The 17,853-nt window shown below is 37.5% G+C and overlaps 1 protein-coding gene and 3 non-coding genes across 6 annotated transcripts in view; 1 reads left to right on the top strand and 3 right to left on the bottom strand.

Annotated features, from left to right (window-relative positions):
• The window catches only part of Dcr-2 (Endoribonuclease Dcr-2), a 134,929-nt gene that overhangs the window by 91,976 nt on the left and 25,100 nt on the right, over window positions 1–17,853 (top strand). For all 3 annotated transcript variants that reach the window (XM_069824612.1, XM_069824610.1, XM_069824611.1), the window contains 4 exons: window positions 493–711; window positions 5,232–5,444; window positions 10,747–11,052; window positions 15,151–15,439. In XM_069824612.1, the coding sequence (XP_069680713.1) occupies window positions 493–711; window positions 5,232–5,444; window positions 10,747–11,052; window positions 15,151–15,439 (1,027 nt within the window). The remainder of the gene's footprint in view (window positions 1–492; window positions 712–5,231; window positions 5,445–10,746; window positions 11,053–15,150; window positions 15,440–17,853) is intronic.
• TRNAD-GUC (transfer RNA aspartic acid (anticodon GUC)) lies at window positions 1,412–1,483 on the bottom strand. Its single transcript has one exon. It is a non-coding gene; the product is annotated as a tRNA-Asp (tRNA).
• TRNAD-GUC (transfer RNA aspartic acid (anticodon GUC)) lies at window positions 1,696–1,767 on the bottom strand. Its single transcript has one exon. It is a non-coding gene; the product is annotated as a tRNA-Asp (tRNA).
• Window positions 1,980–2,051, bottom strand: TRNAD-AUC (transfer RNA aspartic acid (anticodon AUC)). The gene has a single exon. It is a non-coding gene; the product is annotated as a tRNA-Asp (tRNA).

Below are 17,853 nucleotides of genomic sequence, written 5' to 3'. Positions count from 1 at the left end.
TTCTGTGTTTAATTTCCTCCCGAGTGTCATTTATATTTATTACTGTTGCTCCCAGGTATTTGAATTTTTCCACCTCTTCAAAAGTTAAATTTCCAATTTTTACAAACAGATATACTAACTGATCAACAGACTAATTGAAATCAAATCTACCAGTCAACAGACTGATGACACTGACTTGAATGACAAATCTACCAAATGATAAACAGATCGATCTTATTGGATAATAAATGCACCAACTGATCTCAATAGCTGATTGAATAGCAATTCTGGCATTCGATCAACAGACTGATTTTACTGACTTGTTAAATTGCAAATCTACCAATTGATCAACATACTGCTCACTAGACCATGTATGTGATTTTTCAAAAATTTTCAGGAGAAACTTAAAACTTACATTCTATCTATTGGGTAGCATGGTGACTAAACCTCTTTGTACTTCTGTTCACTATGCTAACAGTTCAAATTAGGTAATTTGAAATGCTATGATTTCAGGTGCTGAACTACGATGACTTCATAAGCAAGCCTCTTCATAATTCTTCACCTGTTCATGACAACAGGAATTCACTTGACAACCATAACTACTCTGTAGCAAATGGACACAATGTCAACAATTGTGATGATAACATTGTTGAGCCAGATCGCCATGTGCCTATCGGCATACTTGAGCAGACTGTCCATGGTATTGGTCCAGAGCTGTGTGAGATCCTGCAGGTGTGTACACTGTACAGTTTAGCATTTCTGTAATTTTTTTTAGTTTGTCCGAATTTTATCATACTTTTTTTAAGTGTCGTTTTCACCAATGCCAGTAAGCCGCATAACACACTTGAAGAGTTTTCGTTAGCGAGAACTGTGTTGCAAGAAAGAGGCGAAGAGCCTTCCTCCACACACTTAGCGAGTTCTCGTTATCACAGATCACACCTCGCTATGATCATCTATGCACTGCCTTCATGCAGAAAGCATTTTTCTGATTATAGTAATCACTCGTTTGGGGGAAATATTATAGGTTATGTATTTACGTATATTGTCGTACTTAAATATATAACCTGTAAGTATATTGTCGTATGCAAATCAAGATTTCAGGTATAACTCCCTGTAAAGTTGATTTGAATAATTTCGAGGAAAAATTGTTCCGGAGCCGGGTATCGAACCCGGGACCTTTGGTTTGACTTACCAACGCTCTACCAGTGAGCTACCCGGGAACTCTAACCGACACCGATCCAATTCTTCCCTCTAGATCCACAGACCTCAAAGTGGGCTGACAACCGTCAAGCAACCAACTTCGAGTGCACACTAACTCCGTGTGACTTTAATTGTGGTTTTCTGTTAACGAACAGTGACGTGTATTATGCAAATCAAGATTTCAGGTATAACTCCCTGTAAAGTTGATTTGAATAATTTCGAGGAAAAATTGTTCCGGAGCCGGGTATCGAACCCGGGACCTTTGGTTTGACGTACCAACGCTCTACCAGTGAGCTACCCGGGAACTCTAACCGACACCGATCCAATTCTTCCCTCTATATCCACAGACCTCAAAGTGGGCTGACAACCGTCAAGCAACCAACTTCGAGTGCACACTAACTCCGTGTGACTTTAATTGTGGTTTTCTGTTAACGAACAGTGACGTGTATTATGCAAATCAAGATTTCAGGTATAACTCCCTGTAAAGTTGATTTGAATAATTTCGAGGAAAAATTGTTCCGGAGCCGGGTATCGAACCTGGGACCTTTGGTTTGACGTACCAACGCTCTACCACTGAGCTACCCGGGAACTCTAACCGAAATCAATCCAATTCTTCCCTCTATATCCACAGACCTCAAAGTGGGCTGATAACCGTCAAGCAACCAACTTCGAGTGCACACTAACTCCGTGTGACTTTAATTGTGGTTTTCTGTTAACGAACAGTGACGTGTATTATGCAAATCAAGATTTCAGGTACAACTCCCTGTAAAGTTGATTTGAATAATTTCGAGGAAAAATTGTTCCGGAGCCGGGTATCGAACCCGGGACCTTTGGTTTGATGTACCAACGCTCTACCACTGAGCTACCCGGGAACTCTAACCGACACCGATCCAATTCTTCCCTCTATATCCACAGACCTCAAAGTGGGCTGACAACCGTCAAGCAACCAACTTCGAGTGCACACTAACTCCGTGTGACTTTAATTGTGGTTTTCTGTTAACGAACAGTGACGTGTATTTTGCAAATCAAGATTTCAGGTATAACTCCCTGTAAAGTTGATTTGAATAATTTCGAGGAAAAATTGTTCCGGAGCCGGGTATCAAACCCGGGACCTTTGGTTTGACGTACCAACGCTCTATCACTTTACAAATTACGTACGAACGCTATGTTGAATCTGAGTATTCAGATGATGAGGAAATGGAGTTACATGACCATATTTTGTTAATGAAAAGAAAAAGTAGGCCTAAAATAAAAGCCAGAAATATCTGAAAATCACATTGTATGTTACGAAAATATGGGCGAGTTTTGGACACTGGTTTCGATTTGAATGATGATACGTTTAGGTGTTATTTCAGGTTGAATGGACCTCAGTTTTTTGCCATTCATGATATGATAGAGGATTCTTTGCTATGTTCTGATTAAAATTATGTAAACTGTTAAGACATATAGATACATTATTTCAGATGTGTAATTAATACTATTAAATCTCATCAAAGTAAAATATAGCCCTATTTATTTTCAGATAATCTGATATTTGTCTCCAGATTTCTTCTTTAAGTTTGGTGTTTTTATAGTTTTCATCCCGTGTATCATATAAATAGGCCTACGGGTGACGTCGTACAAGTTCGATAAGTTTCTGACTGCAATTATTATCATTTTCAAATAAAAACAAATAAAAACAATACAATTCATCGCCACCTGTGATATCTTTTTCTACATTCAATCGTCATAAAGAGTATAAATGTCAAACATCTTTGATAAATGTGTCAAGAAAATTCGCTGAGCTACCGATTCCAGCGAGAAACTCGCGCGAGGTTTTTGCCTTGAATGAGAATCTCTTCCAGTGCCTGGACGTCCATTTGAATCCATGTTATCAATTTTTTAATTTTCTCGCAACACATTTCTCGCTGGCGAAAACTCTGCAAGTGTGTTACGGGCCTAAATTTACTTGTTATCTTTGTTTTCTAAAACTTAGTTTTTGTTTCAATTCACTTTGATCCCTAAAATTCTCATCTTGAAACTAGGATTATCTGTATACTACTGCTAGAAAGGAGGCAGTCTTGGAAGAAAAACTGACTAGCACCATACGAGCTGTTGATTATAGCAACAGTAAAAATAAATGAATATGGATATCTCGATGGTTTAGTTGAATTATAAAGACAATTTTGGTACCATGAGGAACTATGAGTGTTAGTGAAAAAACCTAACATGACATACCAGCAGTAACTGGCTACTCACTCATTCACAAGAATAAGAGTGGTAGGCAGGGGCGGCCCGTCCTTATGTGCTACAGTGCTACAGCACAATGATAATTTTTTCTCAAATAATGTATTTGATCTGTCATTTGACAATTTCCCGTGGTCATGTTCACGACGCTTTATAGAGTGTTTAGTCTTCGCTATTCGCTCTTTGGTGCCCCAGGGGGTTCGTTGTGCTACTCAGAACTCTACATGAGAATGTAGACAATTAATGCGCATTTGCGAAGCTGAAATCACTGCTCTGATTGGCTACTTTTATGCGGGGAAGTGCTGTAGTCAGCTTCAGCACAACACAGCTTGGAGATTACAAAAGTAAAGCGTAATGAAAGAATGCTTTTTTGTGGAAGAACTTGGAACTATGTACAATATATTTAGTAATTCAAGTGTCCGACTGCTGCTGCCATCTACCAGTTTTTTGAGGTTCCTCCTGAATCAGTCAGCAAGCGATAGAAAATGGACTCCCAGAAAATTGAATCCAAGGAAGTATGTGACCGTACAATTCAGGAAACTAAAACAGCAAATTTTTTGACAATTTTCCTGAACGCGAACTTGAAGTTGCTGTCAACAGCTATACTGTACCGAACAAAAGAGTGTTAAAGACACAACTTGGAGTTCTATACGGAAGACCCAACTTCCGAAATATAGATGGAGGTGTTCAATTGTTACAATACATAGCCTCTAACAATTCGCAGGATTCATTCTGTGAAGTAACGAAGTTGTTAAATATTTTGGTTACAACACTAATGACCACTCCTGAGCCAGAAAGATGTTTTTCTTTCTTGAAACGCATAAAAACATTTTTAAGGAACACTACGTCCCAGGATCGGCTCACTGCTCTTGCAATACTGTCAATAGAAAAGAGTATGATGTCCAAGATCGAGGGGGTTTAACGTTTAACACCAGGGTAATTGACAAGTTCTGCAGTAGGAAGGAACGTCATATGGACTTCATATTTCGTCACTAGGTGAGTCTCAAATTAAGATAAATACATATAAGTGTATACAGTAGGCCAATATAGGGATTGTAGCACAATCATTATTTTGACCACCAGCCGCTACTAGTGGTAGGCACAATAAGCCTCAGGCTGCAGTGTAAGCCTTTGGGTCCCTCCTCCGTACAAGAAAAAAAAACTATTAGTACAAAAAACATAGCAATTTTGTATTATTTTTATTTTCCAAGATAAATTCTCTGCATGGTTGATTTGAAGTTCTAAAATACTTGTCAATTCCACAGATCGCATTTGTTACCATCTGACCACTTAAACTTCACTCTTTCATCGTATGATGACGCAGAATATCTGCATGGAAATATCATATGTACTTCGGTACATTAAAATAATATATATGATATGCGTAAATCACTTCGTGATTTAAGACAGCGCTTATTCCGTCGGATCCCGGCCAACTAGTCACTCATATCGAGTGCACCTCAGCACATGTGTGGACTTCGGTCCTGCGTTCATAGACATCTATGACGTAGTGCAGAGGGCGGCCACTAGAGGGAACCCAAGAGTTGGAGCTTAATCTGAGACGATTCTAACCGGCGTCGGAGTTGTATCCGGTGTGGCTTAGTGGATAAAGCATCAGCATGTAGAACTGAAAACCCAGGTTCAAATCCCGGCGCCGGAGAGAATTTTTCTCCGTTCCATTACTCTTTCATCGTTCACTAAAGAGAACACACTTTCAACAGAGGCATTATAGCCTGTTGTACGAAACAGATAATCGTTCATATTTGCAATATTTGAAATTTTTGTTACATTCACTTAAAAAAAGTCAAAATATCTGTTGATTGCAGGCCTTGACCAGTGCTTCAGCTAATGACATCATCAATCTGGAGCGGCTGGAGACGCTGGGTGACTCGTTCCTCAAGTTCATGTCTTCGTGGTACTTGTTCCTTACCAATATCCACGAGGATGAAGGCAAACTCACATGCGTCAAAGGCAAGCACATAGGCAACCGCAACCTGTACTACTGTGGTGTATATCGTAAACTGGGTGGACTCATGAAGGTAAGGCAGAAGGCTAACTTTCACGTTTTTCAGGACTGTTATTGTTGCTATCAATGTGAAACCCTTAGCACTGTAAATTTTATTCCATTTGAAGTAAATTATCCAAAATTGACTTGAGTTGGCTAGAAATTGTTTTGGTTGGCCGAGTCTGTGTCTGTATTTAAGATATATTATTTTATGCTCGACCATGCCGAAATGTAATTATACACCTGGTAGCAGTCCTTTAATGCATGTCATTAAAGTACACCTACTCATTAAAGTTCAGGTGTTTTCAGCCATTGACAACTCAGCTTACAGGTGTTCAGCCAATAACGAGTCAGCTTTGTACCGTTATAAAACCGCAAGTATAGATTATTCTCGGATATGCAATCGAAAGAGAATTAGCGAAAAGTCATGGAGGCTGGAAATCCAATACTGTCGCAGAAAGTTATGTTCTGTTAACTATAATAATTAGCGTTAATTGTAAATAATATTCAAATAAATTCAATTTGTCATCCGTTTTTCAATGTCGAATTCAATAATCAAAGTTATACCAAGTTTAACGGGATTACACAAGGTCAATGACATTATTGTTCCTTGGAAAAAAAATCAATACTTTCGCGTCTGCGCACATCTCACAATTCACGACCTAGAACAAGGTCACTTCCGATCTTGTCAGATACAAATAAAATGTATATATCTGAATACTGTAATTTCAAGTTAGAAATATGGTCGAGCATAAAAAGTCGTATGAAACTCGCCTATAATGGTAATTAAGAAGCTCGTATGAAAATTATGAAACTCGCGCTCGTTTCATATACTCGCTTCTTAATTACTATCATTATAGGCTCGTTGCATAATGTACTATTATGCTCGACCATGCTGAAATGTAGTAATTATACACCTGGTAGTAGCCCTTTAATGCACCTCATTAAAGTACACATATTCATTATAGTTCAGTTGTTCAGCCAATGAGAAATCACCATTGTAGCATTATAAAACCGCAAGTATCGATTATTCTCAGATATGCAATCGAAAGACAACTAGCGAAACGTCACGGAGGCTGGAAATTCAATACTGTCGCAGAAGGTTATGTTCTGTTACTATAATAATTAGCGTTAATTATAAATAATATTCAAATAAATTCAATTTGTCATCTCGTTTTTCAATTCTAAATCAATTTCCAGGTTATATCAAGATTAATGTTCATGTTATTCTCTAGATTATATAAAGGTCAATGACATTCGTTCCTCGGAAAAAATCAATACTTTGCGTCTGCGCACATCTCACAATTTAGAAGGTCAGTTCTGCTCTTCACTTAGATAACCATAACATGAATACTTATGAATAATTTCAAGTTAGAAATATGGCCGAGCATAAAAAGTTGTATGAAACTTGCCTATAATGGTAATTAAGACGCTCGTATGACAATTATGAAACGAGCTTGAACTCGTTTCATAAACAAACATATTCGCGTCTTAATTACTACCATTATAGACTCGTTGCGTAATGTACTATTATCTTGCATCTATTTTAGTAAGAATGAGTTTACCATGAGGACTGCATGCATTGCTTACATACTGTAATGCTTGTTAAATTATTGTTTATTTAATGATGCTCGCAACTGCAGAGGTTATATCAGTGTCGCCGGATGTGCCGGAATTTTATCCTGCAGGAGTTCTTTTACATGCCAGTAAATTACTGATATATGTTTGTCGCATTTAAACACACTTAAATACCATCGAACCTGCAACCTCGAGAACAGAAGGCCAGTGCTATACCTGTAAAGCTTGTAGGAACGACCATTTTAATACAGCAAAAGCTCAGTTATCTGTTACAATGTGTGGGAAGGAGTTGATGGTTAACCGAAAATGACGGATAATCTGTTTTACTTAGATGTTACTTTAATTTAATGTTACTTTACAACAGTGTTTTCCTAATTAACTAATCATGAGCCATTTTTAAAAAGTCTGTTACTGTCTTTTAGACTGTGCCTGCGTTTAGTTTTTTTTTATTGATGTTCAATTTCAGTTGTCACATGAATTATGTCTGGATAAATTGTATCCTCCATCCTGCTGTAGACTAATTTTACGCTGTTGACTGCATTATACATGTTCACAAACAATAACTTCAGTCCTACACGTACAACAAAATGAACAGTGAACCATTATCGAACAGCTCTTGATGGAGCAGATGCCAACTATGACTGGGTGTTTTGTAAATACACAGAGTTTGTTTAGTTCGAAGTAGAGAATGATTGCCATTATTTTAATTAATTATGAACATGTATGCCCGAAAATGCTTTTTACAACACGAAAAATGCATTAATCGTAATCTATAAGGCTTCGTGAACTTCATAATTTTGAATATTGGTATTACCATATTTGTTGATATGGCGCGATATCTAGTCTCGGTTGTTAACATAAAAATATCGCGTCATTAACCACTGTATACAGCATACACGTGCTAATTCACGTATTGTATTAGAGTGAATTACGTTCAGTATTTCAGTGGAGTAATACTGCTGTCTTTGTAGGCATTAGGTTTTTTCTTGGGTGATTCAGGCTATTGTTTTTATATACTGTTCACAGAACAACTGGATAATATGCATGGTAGACTAGCATCGGTAGTCGACATTGCCCACTGGCCACTATTCACCAGGCCATACCGAGTCGTGTCAAACACAAGACAATCGAAATGGTGGTAGTAAAATTCGCGACTATATTCTTAAATGATTCACTCCATTAGTCAAGTGCAAGGTTTATGTAGTACAATGGCGGTATTTTGAATGCACCAAAACAAAATGCAGATTTACTAAGATCTTAAAGGAGGTTATCACAACGAACTAAAGGGGGGGAAAAAAGGTGTGTTTCAGGGAATATCATTGAAATGAAGGAAAGTAAATTTCCAGTTAATAAATAATTGATTAAATGTGCAATCTTACTCGTGTCAATTATGTAAGCATGTGCGGCTTACAGCTGTTTCGGTGCTACTTGACACCATCCTCAGAGCCTTCTGTGTCTCGGCGTCATCTGAACTTCGCTGCCTGTTGTGTGGGTGTGTTCGTGTGATGAAGAGTTGAGTCAAATAGTGTGTGTGCAAATCAAGCTTTCAGGTATAACTCCCTGTAAAGTTAATTTGAATAATTTTGAGGGAAAAATTGTTCCGGGACCGGGCAAAATTATTCAAATTAACTTTACAGGGAGTTATACCTGAAAGCTTGATTTGCATAATACACGTCACTGTACGTAACAGAAAACCACAATTTAAGTCACACAGAGTTAGTGTGCACTCATGTTGGTTGCTTGACGGTTGTCAGCCCACTTTGAGGTCTGTGGATATAGAGGGAGAAATTTGATCGGTGTTGGGTAGAGTTCCCGGGTAGCTCAGTTGGGAGAGCATTGGTACGTTTAACCAAAGGTCCTGGGTTCGATGCCCGGCCCCGGAACAATTTTTCCCTCAAAATTATTCATATAGTGTGTGTGTTCTGAAATTGATCTCTATATTGAGAATTTGATCAGGGTGTGTTTTAGTGTGTGTGTGTATATTTCATATTGTTCCAGTGTGTTGAGTTTTTCGTTTTTGGGTTGTATGTGTAGGATTTCCATGTCTGTATTTATGTTATTGTATGTGTGGTTAGGATTAGTTATGTGTTCGGCAACACGAGTAAGATCGCCATTTAATCAATTATTTATATTCAAGTGTTAAAAGTAGTGTACGAAAGATTCAACATATATTCCAGTTAATGTTCACCAAAACATTAAGTACGTAATTGTGACTGCATTGCCGTTCTATTTTTGATCTAGAGAAAATACTTTGTCTACTATGAAGAAAAATTTTAGCAGCTTTGAAATTATTCACCGCATTCATCATATTATTGTTTATCCATATTACTTACAACTTACTTACAAATGGCTTTTAAGGAACCCGAAGGTTCATTGCCGCCCTCACATAAGCCCGCCAGTGGTCCCTATCCTGTGCAAGATTAATCCAGTCTCTATCATCATACCCCACCTCCCTCAAATCCATTTTAATATTATCCTCCCATCTACGTCTCGGCCTCCCTAAAGGTCTTTTTCCCTCCGGTCTCCCAACTAACACTCTATATGCATTTCTGGATTCGCCCATACGTGCTACATGCCCTGCCCATCTCAAACGTCTGGATTTTATGTTCCTAATTATGTCAGGTGAAGAATACAATGCGTGCAGTTCTGTGTTGTGTAACTTTCTCCATTCTCCTGTAACTTCATCCCGCTTAGCCCCAAATATTTTCCTAAGCACCTTATTCTCAAACACCCTGAACCTATGTTCCTCTCTCAGAGTGAGAGTCCAAGTTTCACAACCATACAGAAGAACCGGTAATATAACTGTTTTATAAATTCTAACTTTCAGATTTTTGGACAGCAGACTGGATGATAAGAGCTTCTCAACCGAATAATAACACGCATTTCCCATATTTATTCTGCGTTTAATTTCCTCCCGAGTGTCATTTATATTTGTTACTGTTGCTCCAAGATTTTTTAATTTTTCCACCTCTTCGAAGGATAAATCTCCAATTTTTATATTTCCATTTCGTACAATATTCTGGTCACGAGACATAATCATATACTTTGTCTTTTCGGGATTTACTTCCAAACCGATCGCTCTACTTGCTTCAAGTAAAATTTCCGTGTTTTCCCTAATCGTTTGTGTATTTTCTCCTAACATATTCACGTCATCCGCATAGACAAGAAGCTGAAGTAACCCGTTCAATTCCAAACCCTGTCTGTTATCCTGAACTTTCCTAATGGCATATTCTAGCGCGAAGTTAAAAAGTAAAGGTGATAGTGCATCTCCCTGCTTTAGCCCGCAGTGAATTGGAAAAGCATCGGATAGAAACTGACCTATACGGACTCTGCTGTATGTTTCACTGAGACACATTTTAATTAATCGAACTAGTTTCTTGGGAATACCAAATTCAATAAGAATATTATTTAAAACTTCCCTCTTAACCGAGTCATATGCCTTTTTGAAATCTATGAATAACTGATGTACTGTACCCTTATACTCCCATTTTTTCTCCATTATCTGTCGAATACAAAAAATCCATATTGTTTATCCATATTACGAAACAAAAACTATGATAAGGGCCACGACTGACAGGATCATTGTGAGTGAGGTTCCTCATTCTTACACCTCACATTCAACATCCCAATCCAAGAGATGTATTCTCGCATGAAACTTGCAGCTGTCTCTGCAATACAGTTCACCCAGATTCTTATTTCGTCCTAAAAATGGAATATTTGGTCATGTTGACAGGTGTCTGATGTGTAACATGTTGCAGGTGCATGACTTCGTGCCCCAGTCGGACTGGATCCCACCGAGCATGTGCGTGTACCGCAAGCTGCAGCAGCTGATGCGCATGACGAAAGTAAGTCCCAACTTCCTGTACGAGCTTGTTATACCGGAGGAGGAGCAGCTGAGTGGGACACTGTCCAAGGCCACGAGAGACACGATCCAGGAGAAGCTGCTGGACAGTGCTGAGGACTCCGGCATTCACTCCTCCATGGAGAACTTCTTGTCTGTGCAGACTGTCGCAGATAAGACCATCGCAGACGGTGTGGAAGCTCTGATTGGAGCATACCTCAAGGTGAGGAATTGTGTACAAGATCTTAGAACCGTTCTTGTTACGTATAAGAACTGTCTCATGTATACTAACAAGAGAAGGGTTTCGGCTTGAACAGGAATTTTTGGTTAAAAATCTGTACAGACGCTTACCTCACAATGGTGATGAAGACCATAAAAATATTCATTTGTGTAACTCTCCGTTTAGTTGATATTGGTCAATACACTTCTTTAAAAATGTAGCCTACATGAGGATTCTCCATAAAATGCATGAAACAGCATGGAGAGGAGCAATAAGCACAACACACAGAAGCAACACCTGAACAATCTTCTGAACCACACTCCAGTGCTGAAAAATCAAATGCTACCTGAATTATATTTTTGAAGTCCGAGACTTGTTCACGATTCACATACCCAGCTGACTGGCAGGAATACTGAAGCATAGGGCGGTATACTGGAGCAGACAACTGGTTATGAATAACAGAGTGCATTTTCATTATAAACACTCGATTTCCCAAGTTAAGTTTTGGATTCTCAGGAAGAGTCCATATGTAATCTTTTATCCTCCGAGCATATATTTTGTATTGTTTAAGGAAATACATATTCAGAGGCTGGATATATGTAGTTTTTTAGGTGGAATGATCATACATTCCATGTCCTAGCCTTGGAATGATTCATCTATTAAGGTTGCGTCCTTGTGCGCATTCAATGACTCACACAACAGTATATAATTTTGATTAGCTGCAATATTTTCAGACAGAACGTTGGAGAAAAATGTTTTTAAAAGGGCTTTAGACATCTTACAACTCGCACTAGCTTCTAGGTTAGGCTAGGCTTACGGGTCAGGTGTCCCATCCCCTTAACTTGTGCAGTGCTCTCCCCACCCCTCAACTTGTGCAGAGCTCTAACAAACAAACCACACATTACACAAACGAATGCTTTTGGGAGCTTTACAGAGATGTAAGGATGGGCCTGTAAACAAATTTTGGATACGAAATTCCTGTTCGAGCCGAAACCCTTTCCTTGTAAGTGTATCACTATTCTGCTTCTCCACAACACATCCCGAAATACAATAGATATCCAATTCCAGCGTCTCTATCATACTGTCAGCACCAGCAGCACATACATCAGCACCACTATGTCCACTGTAAGGCTGTAATCACCATCAGTAATTATTATTATTATTATTTTTTTTTATTATTATTAATTTATTTATTTATTTATTTATCTATCTATTTATCTATCTTTATTTTGCAATGGCAGAGGCTTACAATTACGTCATTTTCTCTCTGGTCTCCCAGTATATGCTTGAGAGATCCTTGGCTTGTTGCACTTCTCGGTTTAGGGTTGGGCAGTGCAGAAGATGCAGACTGCTCATAACTTTTTCTGGGTTGTTGCAGAGAGCACATGCGTTTGTCTGGTAGATGCCTATCTTATAACCACCTGAGTCCTGAGAGTATAGCATACTATCTATCTATATATATATATATATGATATAAGATGTATGTGCAGAGACCCGAAGTAAGTATAATATAATATACCTCCATTTGTGCCCTAACTGTAACCTGCAGAATTTTTTCAGCATATTTCCTCATATCAGTGACTTTTTTTTTGAAGTGTAGAATTATATTGAATTTTTTAAAAATAAAACAACATATGTCTCAGGAGGATAGAGGCGATTTGCCAGACAGTCATGTGCTGACGCCAATCTGTATCTTGCAACCGTGTCTTTGTGCCCCTTTTTATTTTATTTTTGCTGCTAGTTCATCTATCTTCTGCCATATTTTCCCTCTGGCTGCTTCAAGATTTTCTTGATTATGTTTATATATATATATATATATATATATATATATATATATATATAAAGGTGTTTTGACTTCGTTGATCCTCAGATATGGTTTAGGGCAGCGTTTCTCAAACTATGGTCCATGGACCACCTGTGGTCCTCGATTTCTGCCCTTGTGGGCCTTCAAAAAAGACAGAAGAAAAAATAAAATTGAAACGAATTGCGTATCACACTATAGCTGAAAATCACTGAGTTTGTAAATGACACATGGCAATCGCCTTCCACTTTTTCTCCCAGTACTGACATTTTATGAAATTTATTTACTCTACCCGTCTATTGACTTCCCACTTTACTCTCAGCAGCAAAAGAGGGATTTAAAGCACTATGAACGTGGTGTTTCTCGCTATCTTTTCCCTGCACATCTGGCGCCGTGCCTGTAACCCAGCTAGGGACCACCCGAATTCATAACAGGACCAAAGTACCGAACCTTTTCATGTATTTATGACTTAATAATTTGGCGACATGCAGTTTGCACAGTGAAATGGTCAAGTACTGTACGTTGTGCACCAATAATAGAACATGCAAAATTGCAAATTTACTTGTTGAAAATCGGGTATGTTTCTGCATTAACTTTTTTTATTTCTGTTTTTACAGATGACGAAATAAGAAATTTTCTTCTATCAACATTAACTTAGTTAATACTAATATAAAATTGATTGAATTAAATTAATTTTAATTAATTATTTCTACATTAAAAGTAAGTATACTGGTATTAAAATATGCTACATAAATGATAGATTTGCTTTCGAAGGGAACAAGAGTAAGGTGGTCCGCGGAACTGTTCTCACTTAAAAAAGTGGTCCCCATGTCAGAAAAGTTTGAGAAACGCTGGTTTAGGGTGTAATGTAATTTGAACTACATTGCTATTTCTTATTATCATCATTTTTTATTATTATTATTATTATTATTATTATCATCATTATTACTACTACTACTATTACATAAATCACGAGCAGCATCTGTGCCTTAAGTGCTAATGCACTGGCCTTCCATCCAGGCAGCCCAGGTTCGATCTCCAACCAGGTTGTGACGGAATTTATGGTGGGCAAAGCAGATGTTGCAGATGGTTTTTCTTGGAGCACTCCTATTTTCCTCATATTCATAACAGGACCGAAGTACCAACACACACTGCTTCCCCCTCATTTCATCTACCATTTGTAATAGGAAAAATAGGCTGTGGTGATATCTGGGGGTAGTACGGATTTCCAATTCTCATCTCGGTTCTAAGGTCTTGGGACTTTGGGCTCTGGGTTCAGCCTCGTCAGTAGCTGATGGGACGTAACCTGCAGGACCCAGGTAAGATGGCCCACCTGTCAGCGTCGGGATTCACGAATGCCATGTTTACCATCCATCAGACTTCGACAATCATCACTAGGGCTCGGATTTTTAGGTGCTAAAAATCGGGAAAATATTAATTTTTTATGTGCTAAAAATCGGGAAAATATATAGCAAAAAAGAAAAAAATATTTAATTATGTTTCAATTATTTTATGTGAATATAAACAATATGCAGTACTCGCCAGTTTACATTATGCTGTCTCGCTAACTGCTGAAGAATTACAGTACACAATGAGATTCATCATCAAGTTGTCCATCACAAATGACTGACGATTATCGTGGAACACTGCCTTGTACTGGGAAAAAGAGCGCCCTAACCATTGAGGAACAACATGCACTACCTAGAGATACGTTTATGATTGGAAATGAAAACAGAGGCAGCTGATGTTTATGCAATTAAAATTTCTTCCTGAATCAGCATTATGATAACTTACAAGGCACTCCTAAATGACACATCAACGCTTATGTGTGTTAGTTACAGTAGAATTTTTTAGTGATGACAGCGTTTATCGCTTGTGGTGAGAGCAGTCCACAGATAGGCAATTCCGAGAAATTGTTGCCAGCTGTCACATCTAAGCAACTGCACTGAACATTCGGGTGACGATTATTCTGAAATTAGGCTTTTGTCGAAAATTATTTGATGAAAACTTAATTTTTATGTGAACATTTGAAAATATATATATTTACGTTTAAGAAAACTCAAAATATGTGTTTTTATGTGAAATAATATTTTAAAATATGTGCTCAGGTGACCTTAATTACGAGTTTATATTACAGAGCAAATAAAATATGTATTTACCTAAGAATCCTAGCCCTAATCATCACATACAGGGTATACAATGGACCTGAACAGCATAAGTGTAAAGATCCATCCTGAACCTTGCCCTCAATCAAACACTGTTAGTGTGCAGATAGTGAATGAAGTTATTTGTTCTTCCAGGCTAGTGGCGTTCGTGGAGCACTGAAGCTGTTGATATGGCTGAAGATTCTTCCCGAAGAGAAGGGCTCCCCTGAGAACCTTCTTGACAAGAAACCACCGACTGCGTGTCTGCTGCCAAAGGGGGAAATCGAGATGCACCTGGAGGGTGTGGACGAGCTGGAGCACCGCCTGCAGTATAAGTTCCGCGACCGCTCCTACCTGCTGCAGGCTCTCACACACGCGTCCTACACTCCGAACCGCACCACAGACTGCTACCAGCGCCTCGAGTTCCTGGGGGACGCCATTCTGGGTGAGGAACTGTTCAGTTGGTTCATTCATTGATTGTCCAGTTATTAAGTAGCTACAGTCTTTTCTGTCTGCCTGTTATTAGTCAGATAATTGACCAGTATGTTTGTTTATTAATTTATCAGGAATAGATTAATTAAATGTTCGATGTAAGCAATTTTTTAGTAATGATTTTAAAATGTATTATTGAAACAACTTTTTTAACTTTCCTGCGTTAATTGAAACTGCTGTATTTTACCTTCGTTAATGACTATTATTGACCAGTATGTTTGTTTTTATTAATTTATCAGAAATAGATTAATTAAATGTTCGATGTAAGCAATTTTTTAGTAATGATTTTAAAGTGTATTATTGAAACAACTTTTTTAACTTTCCTGCGTTAATTGAAACTGCTGTATTTTACCTTCGTTAATGACTATTATTGACCAGTATGTTTGTTTTTATTAATTTATCAGAAATAGATTAATTAAATGTTTGATGTAAGCAATTTGTTTAGTAATGATTTTAAAATGTATTATTGAAACAACTTTTTTAACTTTCCTGCGTTAATTGAAACTGCTGTATTTTACCTTAGTTAATGACTATTATTGACCAGTATGTTTTTTTTTTATTAATTTATCAGAAATAGATTAATTAAATGTTCGATGTAAGCAATTTTTTAGTAATGATTTTAAAATGTATTATTGAAACAACTTTTTTAACTTTCCTGCGTTAATTGAAACTGCTGTATTTTACCTTAGTTAATGACTATTATTGACCAGTATGTTTGTTTTTATTAATTTATCAGAAATAGATCAATTAAATGTTCGATGTAAGCAATTTTTTAGTAATGATTTTAAAATGTATTATTGAAACAACTTTATTAACGTTCCTGCGTTAATTGAAACTGCTGTATTTTACCTTAGTTAATGACTATTATTGACCAGTATGTTTTTTTTTATTAATTTATCAGAAATAGATTAATTAAATGTTCGATGTAAGCAATTTTTTAGTAATGGTTTTAAAATGTATTATTGAAACAACTTTTTTAACTTTCCTGCGTTAATTGAAACTACTGTATTTTACCTTAGTTAATGACTATTATTGACCAGTATGTTTTTTTATTAATTTATCAGAAATAGATTAATTAAATGTTCGATGTAAGCAATTTGTTTAGTAATGATTTTAAAATTTATTATTTAAACAACTTTTTTAACTTTCCTTTGTTAATTGAAACTACTATATTTTACCTTAGTTAATGGCTATAGTGAGGATCACGTAAGAGCAGTTCCTAAAAGGCTAATTGTTGCCAACTAATATCAGATATCACCAAAGGTAGTAAAATCACAATGCTAATAATAATAATAATAATAATAATAATAATAATAATAATAACAATAATGATGTCTTATATATTAACTTATTTACCACATCTCATGTTTATGTTGGGAGGTGTTTTCTAAATGGTTCAATAATTTGTGAAAGAGTAGGCCTATATTTTCCTCCTGGACCTCTCGCACATTATGTTTGCAATTAGTAGATGATCTAATATTAAAATGTATTTTGTCTTTTCCTTTTTATGTCTTTGCACTTCGGTATAACATCCTAAACTGTATCTTGTCAAGTAGTCTCTTTTCATATGCACGCACATATTTATTTGACATGTAAATTGAGCAGTCCAGGAGATAGTATGCAACCTTGCCTCACACCCTTTTCTCTATCTATCTCTGAAACACAAGATATTGTGAATTTTATTTCAACTCAACAATAGGATTTTATTCTTCCAACAATAATTCCTTTCTACAATTCGCCTTAAACGCTCTCGTCAACAATTGGATTTTCACTCAACACAGTATTCGTTATAGCACTCCACCGACGACAATGACAATTTACTTGGACTAATGCGAACAACAATGAACTGCTAATCTTAACTAATATTTACAAAGCACTATTTACAAATCAGAACTATCAGTTCTCAGTTCACAGTTCTTCTAGCTCAGTCACTCGAGTTCACAGTATCTCGAACCACAGACCTTCAGAGACAGTCCACTGTACTCGAACTCAGGTCCCTCCAACTGCGGTTCACTGCACTCGAACTCAGGTCCCTCCAACTGCGGTCCATTGCACTCGAACTCAGGCCTTCGGATGCTGGCACAGTTGCGGACGCACACTCAAGTCGAACTCTGGTACACAAGACTAGCTAGCTTGCTCTGTTCACTGGCTTACTCACTGAACTAATCATGAATGACACACACACTCCTTCGCGTCCGTAATTTATAGCCGCAGCAACGTAACCGAGAGACTTCGAATTCGCGATTTTTCCACTTCGACGGGCTCCTGGAAGAGTCGGGAAGGACCATTCCCCTTCACTCCGTAAGCAGCTGGGCGCGCGATCTCTCTCGCCGCATAGGCCCTTTCCCCTCTCTCCGCCGCGCCGTC

This window comes from Periplaneta americana, chromosome 4 (assembly GCF_040183065.1).
Source record: "Periplaneta americana isolate PAMFEO1 chromosome 4, P.americana_PAMFEO1_priV1, whole genome shotgun sequence".
Classification (NCBI taxonomy): domain Eukaryota; kingdom Metazoa; phylum Arthropoda; class Insecta; order Blattodea; family Blattidae; genus Periplaneta; species Periplaneta americana.
This window is presented reverse-complemented; position numbering and strand designations above follow the sequence as displayed.